Consider the following 24,761-nt stretch of genomic DNA (forward strand, 5'->3'; position numbering starts at 1 on the left):
AAACGAGACAGTCGTATACACTGTACCTCAGAGTGTTCACTAATTGGTAACATGAGGGTTGATGTTCACCATGGAGATCATGCATGATGGGGGTTATCAATTTCTGTCTATGCATGCATTTTATGTACTTCATAATTAACTCCCATAAGAATTGCAGGTATAAATTGTCTATGCATGGATTATGCATGCTTATACCTGTGAATTTGTACTTCTCGGTTGCACCCCTCTTGTAGTGTCTCCACCAACAGCACAGTACAAGAATCACGACAATAACAATCACCAGTGAGAATTAATGTCAGGGGAAGTTTGACAAAAAGAACAGCATTGCAGCATCATTCAGTGTACTATAAGAACACAGTGGAAAATCAAATCTTCTGTTCTGCCTTAATTATCAACTTTCGATGGTCTAGTGGCCCACATGGATTATATTTAGAGTGTATAATTATAGTTCTTCCATATAACAGCCATTCTGGCCAGAGCATTATTGGTATGCCTTTGACATAAACATGAATGAAATGATAAATGAATGTCTATGAGTGCCCCCCTGCTAGGTAAGCAGGCTTTCATCAGCCCTCCGTACGTCCAAACAGAAAACAGTTGTAGAGTTGTGAAAAACAATCGGTAGATCTAGTCCCAATTTTTTAATCTATAATACCATGCACATTATCTATGAATGATACCAAACATTTGATTCTATGTTGAAACCGTTGGGAAAAAATGAGTTGGGAACTCGAGCTAGTCTAAAAGCTAAGTAGGATCATGGTTGATGTTTTGTATTCCAAACATGCACTTATAATGCATGTTTGGAATACAAAAATGAAGATAGCATTACCCCCAGCATGTTCATACACTATACATACCTGGAAACGTAAAGGCAGAATTGCATGGGAAACAAATGTCTGACAGTTTTAAAGATTGCTGCATTATTATGTAATAGCTGCATAAAAGAGAGACAAGATATATTCAAGTCATAGTTCTATAAAAAAAAAGTCTAAAATGTTTACGGTGTTCTACTTTTTGCATTTGGCTATAGGCATCCTTAGCATAAATGGATACCAGCATGTTGTTAAGGTAGCTCCTACTGTTCAAGTCCAAGGAATGGAGTCTCCACAATATCAAACACTCTGTCACTACATCAAAGCTACGAATAGTCTGAATACAACAAATACAACCGTTGAATTTCTTCCTGGAATACATGAAGTTGATCATTGCACCAGTAGCCAGTTAGTGGTGGAACATGTCAGCAACATAGTTTGGAAAGGCTCACAATCATTAAAGAAGGAATGGCCAATGATAGTGTGTAATAATCGGTTTAACTTTATCTTCAGAAGAGTTGAAAACCTGACGCTAACAGGTCTTACATTGAGTAAATGTGGTAAATACGCTAAACGCAATCTGCAAGTACCTCTTCAGAAAAGTTTCACTTGTTATTGGAGTGCCATACTTTCCAGTTTTAAATTCATGGCAGCAATATCACTAGTCAGCGTTACTAACCTAAATCTCCAAAACATAAACATTTCTGAAAGCGTAGGGTACGGATTATTCGCTCGAAACATAATTGGAGAATCACTAATAAATTCCTCTATCTTTGGAGAGAACAAGGCAACAGCATTAAATCAGTTTGCAGGAGGTAATGCTATCTTCATTTTTCTTGATTCTTCTCAAATGGTGATGAAGCAACCTCATCTCACTATTCAAAACTCTTTCTTCTACAATGGAAGTGATAATTTTCAATGTGAGGAGAAGTGTGAAGTCAATAAATTTGGTAGGCAAATCCGTTCAAATGGCCTAGGAATAATTACAATACAAAATAACTATGCTGTAAAAGTATTTGTACACAATGTGACATTCTCTGGAAATGTTGCATGGAGAAATCGTCTTTCAATACTTATTAATGACCACAGCGGTATTGCCAATAGCTTCCAGTTCATTAACTGTAAATTTATACAAGACGGAGCCTTAAAGATAGAGCGAAATTCTAAAGGAAATAATACCAACATAAAATCAACGTTATTGTTCAACGTTGAAAATTGTATTTTCTCTGAGGGCTTATATACTGGAATTTATGTATTCATTGAAGACGAAAACCTTTTCCAAGACATTATAATCAGTAACTGCACTTTCAAACACTTCCATTCAAGATCAAGATCAATAGCGGTGTTGCAGGTAGTACAACTAGGCACAAGCAGCTCTTGTCCACGAATAAGAATGAAAATCATGAATTCAATTTTTTTTAATAACTCAATATGTTCCAACTTTGAGCTTACAACAACACCATATAGTGCCAACAAATGTCCATCAATAATAATTGATAATTGTACTTACGAGAACAATCACAGTCCAAATGACTATTTGATTTCATCTGCCAAATATAAATCTTTATATGGACAATCAGATATTACTTTTGTAGAAAAGTATGAGGAAGAATACATACTCAATCGGGGTTTTCTTGACCAAGTGGCATTTCGGAGTACATCATTTATCAGTAACACGTTGGGCCCCGAGTCATTCAAAGGAATAGTTGGTGCAACACATGTGTTCATATCATTCACTAACTGCTATTTCGCAAATTCCATAGGAACAGCGATACAAGCAAATAATTCTGTAATCAGTCTTTTTGAAACTAATCAATTCATCAACAATACTGGCAAAGAAGGTGGAGCACTGTCCCTCTTAGAGTCAAGACTACATCTTAATAGCAACTCAACAACTTTCTTTGATCACAATAAGGCAAACTATGGGGGTGTTATATTTGCTACTCCACTCTATTCATACATTGCTCTTACGTACAGTACAACACTTCCTCTTTGTACATTGGGCCTTCCTAGTTACGGAATAAATATCTCAACAGATTTAAACATATTAGTAAATGTCACCATATATAGTGACACACAAGCATTATACACTGGGAATACTATATTCTATGGAGCCTTTGAGTATTGCTTACATGTTTCACTTGCCAATGATACATTTGCCTGGGGTCTCCCAACCTCCATGGTTCAAACAAACCTACAAGGACTATTATTCCCATCACAATACATATATTCTGTACCATCAAACTTAATTCTATGTGGTAAATCTCCTTTTGGAAATAGAGCAGTATTGTTAACATACTCTGGGGCAAACTTTAATCTCAGCATAAAAACAGTTGGAAAAAGTTACGGAAACATTCTTCCAGTTTTAATACGAGAGAAGCTTTGTGTTGTGTACTTCAACGATTCTCGAAAATGCAAATTAGACTATTTAAGTGAGTTACGATATGGAGCAGGAAAGCAGTTAATAACAACTGATTGCAATAATATCACATACAGTGTTCACGCTCTTCCCAAGAAAATATTTTTGGAAATCGAAATACATCAACTAATTGAAGAAAGTTCTTCCATAAATTTTAAATATGCTACACCTGTGATAGTTGAGGTAAATCTCCTACCATGTCCTATTGGATACGAAATGTCGAAGGAGAAACCATATTCTTGTGTATGTACCGAATATTTGTCGAGTTTTGAAATTGCGTGCAATCTTAATGAGAATGGGAAAGTATTAAGACTCCATCAAATGTGGATAGGATTCCATTACAGACATCCAAGCAACATAAGTGTGCACAACTCGTGTCCATTCGACTATTGTGTACCCAATCAAGGATACATTAGTCTCAGTCAGCCTGACGAGCAATGTGGAAGCCAACGAACAGGTATTCTTTGTGGAAATTGCAGTGGTAATCTGAGCATTGTCCTAGGAACCTCGAACTGCAAGGAATGCACTAATTTGTATCTGTTTCTGATCATACCATTCGCACTTGCTGGAATAGCTCTTGTGGTTTTGCTATTAAAGTGCAACCTTACAGTAGCTAACGGACACATTAATGGCATCATTTTCTACGCTAACATTATTCACATCAATAAACCGCTCTTCTTTTCCACATCGAGTAATGCTGCTAGTGTAATATTCTCCACCTTCATAGCGTGGCTTAATCTCGACCTCGGTATTGAGACTTGTTTCTTTGAGAAAATGGATGCTTATGCAAAAGTATGGCTACAATTTGTGTTTCCAGTTTATCTGTGGACCATTGTTGGTGCCACTATTCTCCTCGCTAAATTCTCATCACGAGTTAGTCGATTCATTGGCAACAACTCTGTTCCTGTACTAGCTACTCTGCTCATCTTTTCATACGCCAAACTACTCCGAAACATAATTGCTGTAGTGTCTTTTACTTACATTGAGTTTGAAGATGGTTCATCTATTGCCGTCTGGTTGCAGGATGGAAGTGTAGAGTATTTCAGTGCAAAACATGCAGTGCTTTTTCTAATGGCAATGCTCTTCACAATTGGCTACATATTCCCCATGACATTGTTTGTATTCTTTGCTCCCTGCTTACAAGCTTGGTCAAACCACAAAGCTTTCAGGTGGGTGAACAGGTTGAAGCCACTTCTCGATGCTTACCAAGGACCCTATACCAACAAGTTTCGGTCCTGGACTGGACTAATGATATTCTTACGACTACTACTGTTCATTGTGTTTGCAATGAATTTCAACAATGATGCTTCGATGAACTTTTTTTGGATTAACATTTTGATTTCACCGTTCACAGTGCTTTGCTTTATAAAGAGTGTTTACAGGAAAAAATTTGCTAACTTTCTTGAGGCCTTTTCCCTTCTAAACCTCGTCATGTTGTGCGCTGTTAGCTGGCTGGTAAGATCAACTGTTTACAATAAGCTACACGAGATTATACCAGAGGTGACATACGTCTCCATCGCCCTAACATTACTGGCATTTCTGAGCATTTTGATTTACCAAGTCAAACTGAAAGTATTTCCCCAGATTCTTATTAGAAAGAAACCAAACGATAATGAGCCAGCTGAGCAAGAAATTATTGAGAGAGTACCAGCAAAACCAACGGTTACGTACGTGGAACTGACGGAGTCACTATTATAATTGGCATGTTGTAACTATATTAACACATTAATTTTGGATTCCCTTATTTTGCATCATAATTTTTGCTTACATATATTATTTTTGTATGTGTATAGCAGTGCAACAATTTATGCAAATTGTACCTGCATAATTATATACTAAGTTCAAAAGTGATATTAAAATAACGTTCAAAACACTTCCTCAAACGAGACAGTCTGTACCTCAGAGTATTCACTATTGATGCTGCTCCTATCCACCTGCACTGTCACATGAGGGTTGATGTTCACCATGGAGAGACAAACAGAGGAGGGGGTGGTTCTATGTGTTGCTATCCCGTACCTCGGCTGTTGGATGGACCCTGTAAAGCCCGTGCTCCTGTTCTGGCTGACAGAAGAAATGTGACCTGTATAGATATGTATAGGTAGAGAGACATCATTTTTGTGATGACAGCATGTGTCCTAATATACGAATTTCGTTCATTTTATTTTGTCTATGGAAATATGTCTGCTAGTTGTCTCTCAAGTATAGTCCATAAAAACGGATACACCACACCACCAGAAAAAAGATATACATATCGGAATATATAGATTTTCCAGTATCGATTCTCAAGGCGAAATAACCCTAATGTGATAGCCTTAATACAAGCCGCAGAGATAACCGTGAATAATAATTACATATAGTACGGTATAGACGTCAATGTTTACTTTACTGTATACTTAGCCTCGAATCCAGGCCGATTAAAATACGGCCTGGTCTCTATTGCATGTGTAATTAATCATAGGCATGGTCCATACACTGACGCCCACGTACTATCTACTATGTACATGAAGCTTTATAGCCTAGCTAGCTATAGCTAGCTGTGGCATTCTATGGTGTTGTGGAGAAGGCTTGCACACTAGTCTGAAACCAGAAGAGGCTCGCATCTACCTCTATGATGGTTGGATGGTCGTAATGTTTAACTTGGTTTCTGTACAAATGTGAGCTTCTTCTGGCTTCAGACTATTGTGCAAGCCTTCTCGACAACACCATAGAGGGCCACAGCTAGCCAGCAAGTCTTCTTGACAAGGCAATAGAGAGCATAAGCCACAGCTTCACAGGAGACAAATATTTGTTAAAATTAGTACGGAAAGAAACTAATAAACAAACTAGTTTACGGTATAATTTTATAAAGTATAACGAGTTACCCAGATTCTGAGTAACTCAGTTCGCGCATGTGCACTATCACCCTTGCAATAGAGGCCAGGCCGTATTTTAATTGGCTTGGTCTCGAGGCTACTGTATACTAGTCAAATATTATACACCTGCTATAATGCTTATACCTGTGAATTTGTACTTCTCGAGTGAGTAGGTTGCACTCCTCTTGTAGTATCTCCACCAACAGCACAGCACAAGAATCACGACAAAAACAATCACCAGTGAGAATGTCAGGGGGAGGGCAATGACCAGAGCCAGGTGGAGGGTGTTTTCATTAGTCTCTACACCTGTGGAGATGAACAATTGTATTAGTGTGAGGTCAGAACAAATATTGGCAGAATTGCAGTATCATTCATTTATCAGTGTACTAGAATACAGTAGTAAAAAAAGTGTTAGGAACACGGACGAAATAATTATCATTAACTGTCAATTTGAACCAAGCTTTACATTTACTATAATTATACACACACTATAATTTCTAGTAGAGCTATGGACTCACTAATACAGAGTGGCACATTGTCGGACCATAGTCCCGAGGCCTGGCACTCTCTAGTGGACACTCCTATGAGGAAAAAGCCATCTCTGCAGCTGTATTGGGCCACGGACTGAAAGGTTGTCGAGGGCAGGTCCACAGCTCCGTCAACGGGAGGGGGCGGGGGGCCACAATCGACAGCTACATGCATGCATGGAGTATCATACTTAGTCTAGCTGCTATAATTATGCTCACACATTTAGAATTAACCACTAATACGCAAATAATTATGTGTTAATTAACTGCCGAATAGGTATACCACTGTCTGATATAGCAACAATACATAACATGTCCACAACATTATTATTATTACTTACGATCATCATTAAGAATCACTACAATGCCTGTTCCCCCCTTCTCCAGACTGTCTGAAGGATTAGTTGCTCTGAAAGTAAAATTGAACGATTCTGCTGTCTCATAAACTGTGTCACCAAGGATTGTGATATCAGAGCATCGCATCTCTTCATTTACCAGCCCAGAAGGTAAGACGAGAAGACCGTCCATCACTGGCAAAAAATCATCTCTATCTGGATTACACAATAGTTATGCATCTCACAACACCACCAGCTGTGCATAATGCATGTACATGTATACAGTATAATTATACAGGTATTGTTGTTGACACGTCAATAGTTAATTGAGCTGTATAATTATAGTAGTCAAAGAGTCTTCTGGACTCTATTAACGTAACTATATAATATGGTATCAACACGATAATTATAGTGTTTTAATTACGTATAGCAACTATACCTGTTGTGATGCCTGTTGTAGTTAGCAGTAGAGGCACCTCTCTCTCTAGTCCACTGCTTTCAGGTGCCACGCCCCCTCCAGACACCAGCTGGGCACACAGGGTGAGGACGGTGTTGACGTCTCCCTCAGTCAATGTAAACAAACTGGTAGCACTGCCAGTACCGTTGACTACCCTCACAACAGCTCCTGAGACATTTTGACAATTAATTATAATCCATGCATTCAAGTTAGCATATCATATCTTCAGCCAGTTATCTAGCTAAGGTGATTACCCATGCGTGCACAGCGCGCAGCAGGAGTAGAGCGATTGGTGTGTGTGTGTCGGTTTGTGCGTGTGTGTGTGGATACAAAAATGAGCTGTTTGACTGAACTAGACACGTTCATGAACTGCTAATGAGAGCAAAACTTGACCATGCAAAGCAAACATATTAAAGTACTACAAATTCTTCTGCTAGGTACAAACTTATACGCACCATTTGCATCTGTAATGAACACCTTGGTAGTGTTCCCACGGTTCGTGCTAATTTCCCCATCCACCATCAGCTGAGCATAGAAGAACTCTGTGTCCTCCACAAGGCTGTCGTTTTGGATGGTGAGGGAGGCACAAATGCGAGTGGGACCATTAGGGATGAACAACTTGTCATATATGAAAGGAATGTAGTCCAGTATGTCTGTAAATAATTGAGGTTTGAATTATAGAGCCAGAAACAACTAAATTGTAATCAGAACATCTATAGCTCTTTCAACAGACCCTCCTGGAAAGAAACACACAATAATATAGTACAACTTATAATTATGCAATGACAGCGTGGTGTTATACAGTTGGAACAATGTACCTGAAGCGTTTCCCAGTGCTGTCCTTACAGTGAAGCTCACATCTCTATCCATGGCTCCATTTACGGTCACCACACACACATTAGCTGCTCTGTCAGTCTCAGAAAAGATGTACTGCAACTCCTCAAAGGCAATAATCGGAACTACAAGAAAGTGATTGCGTTCACTATACTCACTGTAAATTAAGTCTCTTTGGATTTAGACAACTCAGCATTTAAGTCACAACACAACACAATCCAATGCATGCAATATGCCGCAATAAAATTACAGTGCTCTAGAGCTTGCGCAGTCACACCAAATTAATGATGCTTTATGTTACTGAGTTCTTGCATCTATATTATATAACTTACTATCATTGTCCTGGATGATAATAGATGCTGTTCGGACAAATGACGAGTTGCCATTGACTATTACGGCCTTCAGCATAAAGAACTCAAACTGTTCGACTTGAGTGTCATCGATAATGGACAGGGTCACAGATTGGCGATCAGTGCCTGGAGGAAACTCCATTCTTAAATTAACAGGTATGAAATCCTGTGAGCCTGAAGGGTCGAATGTATTGATCATGAGCTTTGTAACGGGTCAGGATAATTTAACAACTAGCTTCTTCTATGCGATTGCCTCACACTTAACTTTCATGAGATCGACTCCCGCGAGATCAATTCGTACCAGAGCAACTTTGCATGAGGTCAACTGTCAGTAGATCAGTTCTCAGATTCAATAGGATCAACTTAACTCTCTTGAAATTAACTCCAATCTTAGAAATTAGGTGTAGCTGACCTCTATTTTTAGCAAATTTACATCGTGCATGCATCCATGCCAAAGGTTGACAGGTATTGAGCTCCTACTATAATAGCACAATGCACATGCACTCATTCACAATAGGCTCAATTCATCAAGAATTCAAGACTAATCATTGAGGGGTATATCTACACGAAAATAAGAAACGTACGATTTATGGTATCTATCCACTGACATTGGTTAAAACAACCTGGCTTGTCGTCCAGGACGCTCCGAACATTCCAAAAGTTGACGAGCTAATAGACTATGTCATTTATAAGTACCCCCTGGATCAATACAAATGATTCACTGGAATTATTTCAATCAACATCAGCCCAGAACCAACAACCATGTTGAGGGATGGCATGCATGCATTTTAAGAAATTCACTCACCAAAAATGGTTCGAATACCGCAGAGAGAGGGGGCAGTGACCAAAACAAAGATTCAGAGCTACATGTCACATATGAAAGAGAATGAAAGCGACACTGTTTGACCGCTTCAACACAGGAGGCATGACTCTGAATTATTTATCAGTCATCAAGCATCCTTTACTCTTACTTTTGTAACATTTCTTTGTAGCGTCTTTGAGTGATCTTAGTTGAATTAAGATTCTGTGAGAGTTGATCTACTGACAGTTGACCTCATGCAAAGTTGATCTAGTAAGAATTGATCTCGTGGGAGTTGATCTCATGAAAGTTGATCTCGTATGCACACACTTAGAATATCAGGCCAAGTTAGAGAAGTTAATTGACGTCATTATGAAGAGGGGTGGCTTCGGTACTTGGCGGCTGGTGACCGATCATTTCGCGATCCCTTTTTGCCCGTCCCCTCTTCCAAAATGATCCTGGCTACACTCTTATGCATGTAGGATAGCTTTAGTGCCCATCGGCATTATAAATATATATATTTGGGGAACATTTTTAATGCACACTGCATTATAATAATGCCTCCTATAGTATACACGAGAGATTTAGGGGCGGATGGGCATTAAAGCTCTCCTATAATTATACTATACGAAACCCTTTGTAATCTGTAGGTGCTAATGCAAGCCAATGCCCAAACATTCTTGGAATTAATTTGCACGTCAAGAGCAAATTAAAATGTCACAATTCACATTTTCACTTTTTGACACCCCCTAGCTAAACACCTTTTGCTGATCCAGAGATCTCGAAGGTAGCCACATTCACAAATACTGGTGATGAAAAGTTGGCGGTGCTGAGAGTAACGTTGACCTCCAGGCTGCCAACTTCTTCATTGACTAGCGAGGTTTGCTGTTCGAAACTCACCGTCACTGCGAAGACATGAGACATAATTTATACAGTCATGCAATACTATGATTGTGTATTCTTCTTATTTCGATGGACAGGAGTATATTGATTAAACACTTATAATAACGATAGCTAGTTAGTCATAATGTATTTTGAGAAAAATTCAAACGTGTTTCTGCAAAGATCGCATTCAGCTTACATAATACACTTAAGTCTATACAGTAAATTCAATGATGTTATATCTATACCTTGACTGTCTGCTTGAGTGCAGAGAAGGGCTAGAACCAGCTGCAGCAGCAGTGGAGGTTCCATAATGGTGGTGAGGTGGTAGAAGAAACTAACACATGGGTGTTGTGTGCAATTAGGGGTGGATCTTCCAGGCATAGATACAGGAAGTCATGCAAATGCAGAACAGTTGGCACACTTGTATCTATTGAAAAGAGGTTGACTGTAACAGTCATGGTGAAAATGCATGCTGCAATGTTCTAACAATGTTTGTTATAATATTGTACTGCCACATTCTTGATTCAGCTTATATTTAATTACATGCAGTTCTGTTGGAGGGATTCTGCAAACTAAACAGCTAGCCTGCCCTTGAATGGTGAGTTACACAGTAATTGTAGGAAGGTATCATCTGTAAACAAGTTACTGTAGTGTACTTGACAGGGCACTGTACGTTGAGCTTGTGATTCAATGTGCACACATTGTTGGACCAGAGTCTATTCATTGACTTATTTGTCGAGGCTTTGGTGACTTTTTTACCGATTTTGCTTTTTACAAATTTTGCTTCTTATGAAGAGTTGGTTTTACTCATAATGTTTTACAACTCACAAGGAACATCAGATAAATTATTTACACAATTTCACGACAGGCAGTGTGCAAGTGGCCTTGTTCTAAGGCAAGCACAGGATGTGGCATTGGCTGCACAATCGAACGCAATAAATAGTCCATCTAAAATACGTCTATTATGCTATTTTGCTAAATTTAACAGCCCATTTTGCTAGTCATTGCTTTACAAGTCCCCGTTTTACTCAAAATATTTCTAGTCAATCAATAATACTATATTATAGTCTCATGAATCAGCAGCCCTAGCTTTCTTGGAGTGTTTGAGGATCGCAATCGAGCACTCTTAGCTTGTTAAAGTTTTGTTCAATATGCTGGAATTCCGGTGTCTCAATCAGATTGACTATTCTTATCAGGCAATATTTTCAAAGGCAGTAAAGAACTTGTTTTAAAGTAAAGTAAAGAACTTAAGTTGCTTAGGGTATCATTGTGCATTACGCATGGTAAACTCTGCCTCATGCATAAGCTGCTGTACCACATTCAAAACACAAATATAGAGGTGGTTGATCTTGCACAAAGAGAGAGATGAGCCTTGAAGTGAGCTTGACATAATACAGAAATAAATGGATGCGTAAGGTCATGGATTTGATTGGTTTTGTGAGAAATCAAAGATATTACTTCAAAACAAAAGCGCTCAGACGCTCTGCTCTCTGCCCCCTAAGGAAGGGTGGCTGATTCATCACATGAGACGCAGTGGCGTAGCCAGGGGGTGGCAAAGGGGGCAAATGCCCCCCCTTTTCCTGGATCTCTACTGCTCTGCTCAAGTTATTGTATCTGATTATCTTGCTGAGCACTCCCTTTCTTTGGAATCTTGCTGCAGTTAGCTATAGCTAGTAGGCAAGCAAAACGATTTAGTCTCTAAACTGTGAGTTCTTGTTCTTTGCTAAACCATAGATATAAGAAGGGAGAGGGATGGGAAACGCTACGTAAATAGCATTGACGATCTGCGTTTCGGTCAATGTTTTCTTCTTTATTTCCTCCAACCCATGCTTTTAGCTAGTACTAGGCTATAAACTAGCTACTGAGCTCCATGTATTAGCAATGGCTAGTGGAACAGTCACAACAAGGTAGCAGCAATAGTTAGTGAGACCCCTCCAAGCAGTAAAAAGCAGCTTGGACAGGCAAATTCTTGAGAGGAGCTCTGTCTGTACCGTTGAGTATTCCAGTACAGTCACAGACATGATAGAGAATTATAGAAATATAGCAAAGTTTTATCGTAAATTACTGTGCCGATACGATGAACCAACTATCAATGAATACAAAGAGACATTTACCTACATTCAATCATTGATGTAACTTTCTAAATGGGTACACAAAAAGTCTGCTTTTAAAAACCAGCTTACTAAGACAAAAATGAACATTACTTACCAACCTAAAGCCAAGTGGCTTTGATTTTACTTGCATACAATGCCCAGCTACTTAAGAAAGAGGGAATCATTAATATTTTGGGCTGTAGTCACAGCCTCTCCTTGTAGAAGGTACACAAAGCCACTAGATAGAGCCGAAACGATAATACAACACTCAAAAAACTGCCTTTGAAAGTTTTCAAGCTCTTGGTGAGATACACAACGCTTCTCACAGTAGGTGTGGATGTGTACTAAGAGTCCCAATGGGGAGCTGTGAATGATAGTAATAACATTTCCCGCTGGGTTGGCGGGGTGTCTAGAGCCGCAACGCGGATCAACCTTTTGGCATTACATAGAAGTGATTGTGCGCACATGCTCCGTTTCCCATCCCTCTCCCTTCTTATATCTATGGCTAAACTAGCTTCTTCTATGCAAATAAAACATCAGGCCACACCTAACTAATAGAGAAGTCAATTATGACGTCATAATTAAGAGGCGTGGCTTCTGGTCAAAATTTCGGCGCTGCGCGGCTGATAAGTTTTGCCTCCTCTTCCAAAAAATCCTGGCTACGCTCCTGAGACGTGTAGATATATATGTACCTCAAGCTCAATTAACAATACTGAATTACACAATGCACAGAAACAGGTCCAGTAAAATGTATATAATGTTTAATAACACTCTCATGTAGTCACTGGTTTTGTGTGATTGTACATAATGTGTACCAGTAGCAGGCCAGTCTGGACTCAATTCATGCTAACCCTCAACCATGCACGTAGTCAGTGTCATAGCAATACTCACAAAAGAGTTAAATGCACTAAATCTAGCATGCATAATTATAGTCGTATCAGTTTTAAAAGTAAGCCCCAGCAGCTCCCTTTTAGAAATTGTATAGGATTTGTACACGCGTGTTGTCAGAAGTACAACTTTCACAGTTGTATGCAATAATGTCTTTAAGATAATGATCTGTTCGATTCAATTTATGTACTACTATACATGTAACTGCATGATACAGTGCTGCAAGCACTCATATCGCTAACTATCTATTCACTTGACTGTGTTCACTCAATGTCATTAGTTTTCACACCAATCTTGAGTCCTTTCAGGCCTCTAGCTTTAGCAATCACTTTCAATAGTTTTTCTATCTCCTTTATCTTCGTTTCCCCACTATCGTCTGGTAGCCCTTGGCTCTCCTCTTGCTCCTGAAACTTCTTCAAAATCGATTCAACTTTTTGTTGCTTGTCAGGGTTAGAAGAATCAGGAAAGCTGATTGCCATTCCAGTAATTCCCTTCTTATCAGCAGTCATGCGCAGTGCCTCCTCGATTTCCATGATCACTTCTTTCTCCTTCTCCGTCAATGCACCTCCTGTGCTTTGCAACTGATCCAACTTCTCCCTAATCTTTTGTATGCGATCTTCAATATCGGTGTCATCGGTATCCAATAAACTATCATCTTCATCTTCTTCTTCTTCGTCTTCTTCTTGTTGCATATAGCTCTTTTCCTGAGCCTGCATCCGCTGAAAGTATGCTTCTGCCGCAGCTTCTAAATTCTCATACCTCGGAGCAGCATAGGCTATGGCAGCCAATGCAAGGACCAAGAGAACAGTCTTCGTCATTTTGAAGTGGTGTTTGTTTTTTTAAAGCTAGAATTCCTTGAAATCAGTCAGAAAGACTCTATGTTACACGATGTGTTGTGTGCCTCTTTTATAGGGGTTGCTGTTGCAGATTTGTGGTGCTGCCTTGTTTTATGTTTACTCACCGGTAAGTAAATGTTTCTTCCTATGTAATAGTACAAGTGTTCCTTGTTTCTTGTTGCTTAACACGTCACTGTTGCTTGTCATGTTGTGATTTTTTTCCTTGAGTATATAGATATCCAGCGTTTGCTTCGTCTACATGCATTGCAGTACCGTAGTGTACACTGTATACGTGATTGATGACAGCAATCGTTATGCTGTAATCAATTCTATTCAACTTCATTCAACTGGCTGTCTGACAGGTACATAAATTATGTGTATAAGAGTTGGAGCAACAAAACAAAATGTATATACATAATTTATTTGGGAGGTTTATTTTATACTAGCGACAGATGACAACCGACAGCCTTGGCAGGACATGTTTTGAAAGGTCTTCAATCTCATTGCACTGCAGTATTAACAGTAATCGCATAATATTTGAGGTGTATATACACTCAGTCTGCCAGAACAAGCACCGTATTTGCATCGAACTCATAGAGCTCAGCTGGCAGATCAGGGAAGAGACTGGACTCGGGTGGTAATAAAAAATCCGGGGAGAACTGTAGTCTAGAGGTATGAATGAAACTCTGCACATGCATGTAATGAGGGGGTGGTTGGGTGTGGTAAGAATTCTGTCATTTCCATTTTGTTTACTTATGTATACTGTATATACCTTATATAAAAGTGATGGGGACACCCATAGCAAATCCACAATATGACCGTATACGTAAATTAGACCTAGCACTATTTGTACTTATTTTAGTTTAGAATGGGCGCGCTGTGATAAATTATGCTTGGATATAATGTGTAGGTATGTCAATTTTTGGTAACGATCGTTTTTCAGTTTTGCAATAACAAGATCCTATATAACGGGGAAAAAATGGCTGATGGCGAATATTCTAGATCAATTCAAGTCACCAAGATAACACTTAGCCTCGTTCCCAAGCCAATTTGTCTCCAATTTAACGCTAGGTCGCCTCCGTTAAATTGTAGACAAATCGGCCTAGGAATGAGGCTAACACTGAGAATCATGATTATACTTGTATGTGTAGTTGTGTGCTGTATTCATGTCCACCTCATAATTTTAGGAATGACATAATCCCATTTCTTTGTCTACATGCATGTGTGTTATTTCGCCGCTGTGTATGTATAGTAGATATATATGTATCAGAATCTGCAGTGAATAATATAGCAGGCCCGGAGGAAGTGATCCGGCAGGTCCGGAAACTGCATGCTGGATCAATATTGTCAAACCTCCAGGTGTAGACTAGCCATAGCTATAATTATTCAAACTCTAGCTAACTGAAAACTACCAGCTACGTACATGTACGTTAGTCTGAGGGGAAGACCTTTTCTCAGAGGGGGGGGAAGAGGAGAAAGAGGTAGTAGATATGTAATTAAGCAATACTCTTATTTCATTGGCTGTATCCAAATTCCACAAATACAGGCAATACAAAACAAGTTTTTTCCCCTATGTAGATATAGTACTCTACACAATTAAGTAGCAAGATGTAAAGTTTTTCTAGCTTCTCTGCGTTCTAAATGGCTATAAACATGGTGACAAAAGAATATCTTGTCAGTTTCACCCCGATACCTATCGATTGTATCATGTTCCCAGGCCAAGTTTTATAGCATGACTTCATTATGATAAGCTGTTTAAGTACAATTATGAGAAATAAATGTAAAATGGAACAAGATTGTAATTAAAAACCGCATTACGTGATAGTGTAAAGAACAGTGGCGTATAGGCAGAGCTCAGGGGGGCTGCCGGGGCTAGAGCTCCCCCCCCTTTTGTGCTCCATCAACTCCAACTTAGTCAATTTACTAGTCACTATTCAATAAATGATGGGGCACTTATAATATTATGCTATACTAATAGGTATTGCAGCTTCTTTGTACCGTATTAGCATGCATGCATGTACACGTGTGTTGCTGGAATGTGTTCATTATCACTCCCTGATACTTGATACACTGTTGCTAGGAACACATTACCATGGTGCTAGCTTAGGTAACCAAACATACCAACACACATTGCTGATTCTACTAGCAGAATAACACTGCAAAAATCAAAAGCTAGAAACATCTTGCTAGCAGCTGGTAAGACTGCAATGTTGCTCAACATTTACATAAGCTCTTTCATGTATTAAAGATTATAGGTGGTAAATATTAATAAAATTCATGAGTTGTTGTCACTTTCATTTGCTTACGGTATGTAATATAGCTGCCATCTTAGATTGTTGTATTATCCTACAGTTACATGTTTACTTTCATCGTTAGCTAGCTCTTGAGATTATCTGTACCACCAACATCTTTTTGGGACACAGAAAAAAAAGGGACACTGATCTAGTTCACTCTTCCTGCTGTGGAATCACAAGTGTATAATGGCATGTAAATAGCATTCCTGTGGGCTTAGAGGTGTGGTTGAAACAATTATAGGATGCTTGTGTAAATTTAGTTCTTTTTAGCATTAGCTTGCAATCTATCTAGAGCTAGCACAGTTTAGAATGAAAGTGTTTTACTTGTCTTGTTGTCTCTGTCTCTGGTAAGTAGAATAACTCTATACACCTTTGTTTATCCATATAGATAGTCTTATACTCTACTAGATCTAGATGTTTCGGTATAACGTATCACTGTATATCTAAATGTTACTTTCACTCTCTGAAGGTTCCAACTCTTAGGAGCATCCTACTTACAAAGACCAAGGATCAATTTCGCTGGAGAGTTTAAGGCCGATGTCTCCACTATGAACAACAGAGTCGAGAACTATGAACGCTCTATGGAGACTGGGGAGAACCTGCAATTGCACAAGTGGTGGAATTGGAACCCTGAAAGTCCAAATACTTGGACAATGATGGACTGTGTAGTAACTTCAGTTGTGTTGGAAAACGGTTTAACCATGAACGATGAAATTGTTGGCAAGCCAATTGTGATTAATCCAGGTAGCTCCCTGCCTAAGATCGTGGATATTGATACAGCTCACAGAAATTCCAGTAGCGTTTTTGGCATGAAGCTAGGTGTAAATTGGAGCACAGATGGAAAATCAAGGAATTCTTTTTTCGGAGATTTTATCCCGTCACCATTAACTCATGAGCCATGGATACGTCAGACAGATGGATCAATGTTTGCCAATTTAGGCGCTCGTGGTGTTTCTCAGCTTTCTAACGTACGATGGTCTGATCACCTGACTTCTGAAGCTTTGGAGAGGTTGAAAACACTTACAAGTCGTGACAAAACAAATGGTTACACTCTCTCGATCATGCTTTCACTATTTGATTACACAATGAGCTCTGACAGGCGGTTTTATGGTAAACTGGTTGGGAGTATTGGTATTACAACACTTGGAGAATCTTTGGTGTTTCCTGCAAACAGAGTGTTGTTGTTTACAAAGAATCCTCCATTACCTGTACCTTACCAGAGTCGAATGTGTATGTACAATTGGACTAATACTGCTTACTTTGATATCTTTGCCTCGAGAATGACTATTGATTTAAGTAACTCTCTTGCTTTGAACATCAATAGTGATGTATGTCATTTTTATCCCTACTATGCTGGCGTTTTGACAGACCAGCAAACCGTTGAAATTTTAGGTGAGATTCCATACATGGAGAAAGACTGGTACTGGAAAACAAGTGGCATTCAAGATATCAATCTCACAAGGTCTCAATTAGAGCGTGCTAAAAGTCATCAAATTGTTGTTGTTGTCTTCAAAGAAGAACCTCCCTCGGAAATTAACCATCTAAGATTTCCAATCTGTGAAAACTCTCTCACAAATGACATTGATAGTTGCTTGTATGTTATTCTAAGAGAAACTGCCTACCTCGTACGCCCACTTAACAGATATATCTATCGACTAGAGAAAGGAGACTTGGTTCAAGTTAATTTGAAAGTGAAACATTACGGAAATCAACCAAGCAAGCACATACCCGTCACACTTTGTGATAGCAGTCGCAATGTGCCTGCAAAAAAATCTGATCTCGAGTTTCAGAGCACACAAATAACAAACGATGCTGGCATTGCAACGTTCACTTTTGTTGCTGGTGATGTTGGAAGTCCTAGGAAAGGTATTGACGGGCAACTGTTCCAATTCAACTATTGTGTATGCGAAGACTGTGAGACTGTCAATTGCTCTCAGTGCGAGGCAAAGGGTGGTAATCAAATTGTATTTCTGGTGTGGAGTGATATTAAATATCAAATGCCGTATTATTGGGACACACACGTTAAACCTATTTTCACTCAATATCAAAATCTTTATCCAGCGATGAACAAGATTGTAAAACTAGGTGATTATGATGATGTCACTAAACCTCGAAATATCGACATGATTCTGTTTTCAATGTCTTTAGATACCAATCACTCCAGCTACATGCCAGTGACGAGAGATCTTTCACCATTAAAAAGAAAAATGATAATTAAATGGTTGAAAACTCCCGACCACCCCCGTAATCGAGAAGACGACATGCTGTACGAATCACCTCCATTCTGCCATCAAACATACTTGTATAACGAAGAGAAACAAAAAATTGAGGAAGCTAGAATACAAATAGAAGACTCGTTTCCATGGATGAAACAATACCGTTCCAGTGGGTACATGAGAATGCTTTTAGGTGAAACAGAAGATATTCTACCAACACTTGCAGATTCCCAAGTAACTCGTTCTTTTTTCGATGTTGCCACAGTTACACTGCCGACTTATGACAGGATACCACGGAGTGTCAGTCCACATAAATCAGGTTACTCCCGTCTCTTATCTGCCATTTTAAACCTAGATAGAAAACCACTACCAAACTGGTACACATATCACTGTTCCAAACAACTGCTCAAAGAGATGTTACAGCTAGCCGTACAGTTAGAATTCTCTACCATTCCACCGTATCTGACAGCTCTCTACTCTATTAAGGATGGCTACAATCGAGAGGCGTACGAACTCATTCGCTCTGTCGTCATGCAAGAAATGCTTCACCTGGCACAAGCTGCCAACCTGCTGATTGCTATCGGTGGACGGCCAGTAATTGACAGTGCACAGGCTGTCCCATCTTACCCCGGGAAGATACCGGGAGGAGTGTTACCTGGTCTCAATGTAACACTACAGAAAGCATCTCCCAAGTATATAGCTGATGTGTTCATGATGATAGAATTCCCTGACAACATCATTTACAAGGACCACCATACGGAAAAAGGAATTGAAGCTCACGTAGTTACAATTGGAAAGCTTTACAAACGTATACAACAGTGTATGATTGAACTGTACGAAAAAGAAAGAGATAATTTGTTCAAAACAGAAGTCAAGCAGCTCTCATGGCCGTGGAAAGAACACGAAGAAGGTATTAAGCTGACGACTGTGACCAATATAGAAGAAGCAATAGAGGCCATAAATATGATAATTGAAGAGGGAGAAGGAACTCCACAAAGAGACCCAACCTACTTGAAAACATTAGAGCTTGCTCACTTCTTCAAGTTTGAAATGCTCGCCTGCAAACATCATTTGAGAGTCCTCCATGATAACGATCAGTACATGTACGATTTCCGTGGTAAAAAGATAGAGTTCACATCCGAAGGCGTGTGGCCAATGAGAAATAATCCATCATCGAAAACTATTCCCAGAAAATCACTTGCGTACCGAGAGACTAAAATATTTCACAGCTTGTATCGTTCTCTGTTGAGTTTATTCCAAGAATCGTTTGATGGACGACCTGACGCTATCAAGGAGGCTGTTCCAATCATGGAGGCAATGCAGCTACAAGCAAAGAACCTGATGACTATGGAAGTACCCTCTAAACCTGGTCACCCAAAACAAACTTACGGTCCAACATTTGAGTATGAAATGCTAGAAGCATAAAGTACATTACATTTTGTGTATTCATTACTATACCATGCCCCAGCTTGTACTTACATGACACATCTTATTTCACACAAATATTTATGTTGAATATTAATGGTCATTCCATTTCTGGCAAGTACATAATTATAATGAATACCACATCTTTATGATTTAATACTGTATATCAATTATATACGTGTTGATCCCGTCACGCCCATTCATACTGTCAAGAGCTATAATTATAGAGTGTAACAAGTAAAATTGGGGAAAATCAAACAAGATGAGTTGGTGTTGATATTAGCATGGTTCAAGTGAGGTCCAGCATGCACTATGTTTTGTCAGAATGGATGGATTTCAAATTTTGACTTTGATGTAAGAGTACTATCTAGATATAGATCTACATGATTTATACGTTTATTGATTTGATCTTACTTCCTAATAATTATTTGATCTTGCTTATGTACCAAGGGTGCATAAGAGAAGCTTGTACCATTCTCTGTTGAGTTTATTCCAAGAATCATTTGATGGACGACCTAGCTGACGCTATCAATTAAAGAGGCTGTTCCAATCATAGAGGCATGCAGCTACAAGCAAAGAAGCTGATGACTATGGAAGTACCCTCTAAACCTGGTCACCAAAACAAACTTTATGGTCCAACATTTGAATAAAATAGCTGTGTATTGTGTATTCTGCATATGAATCTCTTTGTTAGGCAGAACTAGATTACGTTGTATATAAATTATTACCTATGATGTTCGTATTACGACGTATATTCTCAGCAGTTGTATAATTATATTGAATACCACATCTTTGCCAAAGTAAATTAATAATTACACTTTAGCAAGAGCTATAGTATTTTAGTATCTACAAAATGAGTCTGTTCCTCTCTATTATGTTCGGGACTCAACCTTTGAGTTTATCAAGTATTGCTGGGAGAAATGAAAGAACAAGAGACGGGGAAAACTGCTTCTCTGCCACTTCCTCCTCACTGTCTTCCTCCACAGCAGCAACCTCCTCCTCCAACTCCAACGCCATCTTCTGCAGCATCTCATTCAACTCTTCTTCAGCAGAATTCATATAATCGGGTTGCCGTCTGGGAGTGGGTGGGAGACAGTTGACAAAGCCTTGCAAAATCCTCCTCAAGTTGAACCCCTCAATATCCACTTCATAAGATGGCTTATCCCTGCGGCCGATCTTCTGCAAAGCACATCCAGCAGTGTTCAGGATCTGAAAGAATTTAGATTTGAATCCATTGATTCTAGCCAGTTCTTCTTCGTCTTGATCGGTGAGGAGTGGTTTGCTGTGCACACTCACAAGCACAGCGAGCAAAGCAAGAGCAATGTAAAGCTTCATTCTTCGTTTGAATTCTTGACTCGATCTTCTTTCACAAAAAATGAACAGAGTTTGTTCGGCAGAAGTATATAAATTCTCAATGTTGTCACTTGACAAATTGATGTTTGTGAAATGTTTTCTTGTATTTAGTTTCGGTTTCCTGAACATTTTCCAAAAAGTCATAGATAAGCCTTGGGAAATAACTGTTGAATAGAGTCAACGTCAATGTTATTAACTTTACAAGATAGCTAGTGAGTTTTCACAAAGAGTTTACATAAGGCCTTCACAATTAATGCATTGTAAATATCATGGGCATTCGGTATCAATGGTGGTTATAGTGTCTCTCAGCCCTCGATCGGGCGTAAGTGCTATAATGAGTAATTAATGGTGTTTTTGTAAGTCAGACTTGATGTACATGTACCTGAATTCAGTGTACATGTACATATATACTATTATTACACTGAATTCAGGTATACGTGCATGACTGCCCCTACCTATATAGATAAGGTAAAGGTATATAGATACGCAAGAGCAGATCACATGGAAATTATATATATGGGACTCAACAAAACAACTTCACAAAAATGAACGGCAATATAACTAGATGAAAAAACTGTTTGTTAGCCAGTTCCTCAGTTTGTCTCCCTCCACCTCCTCCACCTGCTGCCATGAACAGCTAGCTCCCTCACTAAATCACTCCCAACCTCATCAGCTTTGTCTCCCTCTACCTCCTCCACCTGCTGCCATGAACAGCTAGCTCCCTCACTAAATCACTCCCAACCTGATCAGCTTTTCCCCCACTCTCAATCTCACCATGGATGCAACAGAATCTGGAAGGAAGTTTAACAGTTTAACAAAACATTGCGAACATGGAATCGTTTGGCTTTCACCATTTGCTCATCTTCCTTCCTTCTAAAACCTTCTGCAAGGCACAACCGGCATGAAGTTCCAAGGAAACTTCTGAAGTAAAGCTGTCAGTATTACTGCATGGGCCTACTGACACCCTCCAAGAGATGCAAGCAGAGCAGCAGCAACAAAGTATCAATTATATAAGGTCTCAGGAAAACTGCAGAAGGGATTTTGCTATAGGTGCCTAAAATGCATGCATTCATGCGCTTATAAATACGTTTCTAATCAAGTTACCCATGATCTACAAAGACGCATGCATGGGTATGGGAAGTTTACTTTATGCTATAGAGATACACTAGTGTATTAAGAAGTCCCTCCCTATTAATTTTGTACAAGCATAATCATTAAATGAACAGAATAATGACTGCAACTGTTGAAGGTATAATATTATAATACCGTACTAATGGAAACACACACACAAAAATGTCTCAGTGTTCTTGACACTAGCTACGTATGGGCAGCTCAGCCAATTCTGTTAGCACCTTCCCGAAGTATCATCTTGCCAACATCTTTTAGAAAATTTTTAAAATCCTTTTTACGTTGTTCATTAGCCACTTCTTCCTGGCTATTGTCCTCCATCTCGGCAACTTGCTGCTCCTCCAGCTCTTGAACAATCTCCTCATTCAGCAAGTCGTTCAGAGCTTCCTCAATGGCGGCTTTTTCTTTGCTGGGTAAAAGAGGCGTTTCCATTGTATAAACACATGCCATAATGGCCGGGAGAATCCTGTCGAAAGTCATTTCTGAGCCAGAGCTAGAAAAAACACAGCTAGCAATTTGGAGAATAGCAGACAATGGGTTTGCATTTTGTTGAGTTTCCACATTATTGGAGGGATTAGGGAAACGTAAGAAGGGCGAGAATGGTTTGCTGCACACGCCTCCTAGAGCGGCCAGAAGAGCGATACCAACGATTACCTTCATTATCGTTTATATGGTTCCCTGTGAAGAGTTTGTTATTGACTGGTGAGTATAGAGATCGATCTCTTGCTGAAAGCTGGTGATAAGCGTATACTCTGCAAGCATTAATACTATTTATAGATAATGTATGTATTGTGTTTGTTAAGTGAACTGTTTCCCAAGAAAATTTGTTTCAAACCAATCTAACTATTGTTTCCCTGTTGAGAATAGAACTTGAAGTGCTTACAATGGATATAATTATAATACTACTGTACAGATGATGTTATAATTATAATTATAATGCAATAATATCATGTTGTTAAGTGAAAGTGTTTCCCAAAATTTTTTATTTTTCGATCTTTTTATTTGACGATCTAGTGCACACACTAGTAGCATGCACACAACATGTGTTGCATATGGAGGCTAAGTAATTCTTCAATGTATGTAATCAAATCATTGTAATACATTATACTACTATAGTTAATGGTTTGCACATGCATAAAGTCAATTAACGATTCAATTATATAAAAGTGCAGTGTTATCATACCAATTCCAGCTGTGCGTCAGCCTGCAAGCGAGACACTAGCTCACTCACCATCTCCTTCTGATCTCCCCAAACAACATTAATGCCAGCTTGGAAGATATTGCTCTGCTTCAACGCTTTGCTTTTTTTCGCTCGTAGCCTAGCTTACAGATTTTCAAATTTTCCAAGCACTTGAGGGCATTCACTATTACCTGGTAGTATTATGTGCCACCTTTAGATGGCCTCCAGACAGATCATACACGAGACACTGCATGCATGATTCGCTGAACACCATCTTGTTGTATGCGTGGTCGCGGCTCATGTCACCATCCACTTCATGCAGCCAAGAGTTGTTAGAAAGTCTCTACATGCACGTGCTGTTTGTTGTAACTCTCTTTAAGAGTTTTTTCCCTGACACACTCGATTGATAAGATCTTGCTCACAGCTTACATTATAAACTACATTGTCATTCATTACACAGATATCGAGATCTTCCAGACATTGCAGACCCCTCTTCAGAAGATCGTAATATTTCGTTATCACATTTTCAACTGGAGCTCCTGTCGTTCTCGCCATACCCTGATCGAGATGATACACTGAGTGATTTGACCAATCACTGTCTTGTTTTGCCGCAGGTGTTTAGTATGTTATCCAGAGACCAACTGTACACACTTCCAAGGATTGCGAATAAACTCACAATAATGAACAGCTTCATATGACATGAATTCCATTGAAATACATAATACATGCCGAGACAGAGTGGTGCTTTTATAGAACAGGCTTATATCAAATTAAGTTTGGGAGTAAAATTTGAAGTGAAAAGTAAACCATCATTATCAGTAGACATGCACTAATAATTATGAAGTATATACTATAATTATTAGCACCGCTAGATTTAGTCTCAAAAAGTATAATAATTATAGTTGACAATTAAATGACACTAATACAACTGTACGTATACAGTATAATTATTAATTTTTGATAATATTTTATTATACTCATCAACTGCATGCTACTGTTGGATAGTGTGCCAGTATACACTGACTCTCTGCTTTATACATATGCAGTATACAGATGCATGCATGTAACTGTAATT

At 39.0% G+C, this 24,761-nt stretch overlaps 5 protein-coding genes and 1 long non-coding RNA gene across 6 annotated transcripts in view; 3 read left to right on the forward strand and 3 right to left on the reverse strand.

The window, feature by feature from the left end:
• LOC135343952 (uncharacterized) overlaps positions 1-24,761 on the forward strand; it is a 162,586-nt gene that overhangs the window by 16,051 nt on the left and 121,774 nt on the right. The gene's annotated exons all lie outside the window — the stretch shown is intronic.
• LOC135344552 (uncharacterized) lies at positions 868-5,100 on the forward strand. The gene has a single exon (XM_064541774.1). The coding sequence runs from the start codon at positions 997-999 to the stop codon at positions 4,930-4,932; it is 3,936 nt and encodes a 1,311-aa protein (XP_064397844.1). The 5' UTR covers positions 868-996; the 3' UTR covers positions 4,933-5,100.
• On the reverse strand, positions 5,003-11,002 carry LOC135344553 (adhesion G-protein coupled receptor V1-like). Its single transcript, XM_064541775.1, has 10 exons — positions 10,519-11,002; positions 10,150-10,293; positions 8,572-8,763; positions 8,224-8,364; positions 7,861-8,058; positions 7,388-7,573; positions 6,955-7,164; positions 6,605-6,778; positions 6,231-6,392; positions 5,003-5,314 (listed from the first exon to the last, which is right to left on the reverse strand). The coding sequence occupies exons 1-10, from the start codon at positions 10,652-10,654 to the stop codon at positions 5,100-5,102; spliced, it is 1,758 nt and encodes a 585-aa protein (XP_064397845.1). The 5' UTR covers positions 10,655-11,002; the 3' UTR covers positions 5,003-5,099.
• On the reverse strand, positions 13,384-14,147 carry LOC135344550 (uncharacterized). The gene has a single exon (XM_064541773.1). It carries the CDS (start codon positions 14,070-14,072, stop codon positions 13,518-13,520), a length of 555 nt encoding a protein of 184 aa, XP_064397843.1. The 5' UTR covers positions 14,073-14,147; the 3' UTR covers positions 13,384-13,517.
• LOC135344426 (uncharacterized) lies at positions 16,573-20,218 on the forward strand. The gene is made up of 2 exons (XM_064541617.1): positions 16,573-16,731; positions 16,854-20,218. Exons 1-2 carry the CDS (start codon positions 16,694-16,696, stop codon positions 20,023-20,025), a joined length of 3,210 nt encoding a protein of 1,069 aa, XP_064397687.1. The 5' UTR covers positions 16,573-16,693; the 3' UTR covers positions 20,026-20,218.
• Positions 20,780-24,439, reverse strand: LOC135344425 (uncharacterized). The gene is made up of 2 exons (XR_010397453.1): positions 22,230-24,439; positions 20,780-22,169 (listed from the first exon to the last, which is right to left on the reverse strand). It is a non-coding gene; the product is annotated as an uncharacterized LOC135344425 (long non-coding RNA).

Source organism: Halichondria panicea, chromosome 11 (genome assembly GCF_963675165.1).
Source record: "Halichondria panicea chromosome 11, odHalPani1.1, whole genome shotgun sequence".
NCBI lineage: Eukaryota > Metazoa > Porifera > Demospongiae > Suberitida > Halichondriidae > Halichondria > Halichondria panicea.

Excerpts from the sequence above, each read along its gene's own strand:
- LOC135344552 (XM_064541774.1), top strand. The coding sequence starts at position 997 with ATGTTTACGGTGTTCTACTTTTTGCATTTGGCTATAGGCATCCTTAGC.
- LOC135344426 (XM_064541617.1), top strand. The coding sequence starts at position 16,694 with ATGAAAGTGTTTTACTTGTCTTGTTGTCTCTGTCTCTG. Across the intron at positions 16,732-16,853 it reads TCTTGTTGTCTCTGTCTCTG|GTTCCAACTCTTAGGAGCAT; the intron begins GTAAGTAGAATA and ends CACTCTCTGAAG.
- LOC135344553 (XM_064541775.1), bottom strand. The coding sequence starts at position 10,654 with ATGCCTGGAAGATCCACCCCTAATTGCACACAACACCCATGTGTTAGT. Across the intron at positions 8,764-10,149 it reads GATCTCTGGATCAGCAAAAG|GCTCACAGGATTTCATACCT; the intron begins GTGTTTAGCTAG and ends TCGACCCTTCAG. Across the intron at positions 8,059-8,223 it reads AGCACTGGGAAACGCTTCAG|ACATACTGGACTACATTCCT; the intron begins GTACATTGTTCC and ends AATTATTTACAG.
- LOC135344550 (XM_064541773.1), bottom strand. The coding sequence starts at position 14,072 with ATGACGAAGACTGTTCTCTTGGTCCTTGCATTGGCTGCCATAGCCTAT.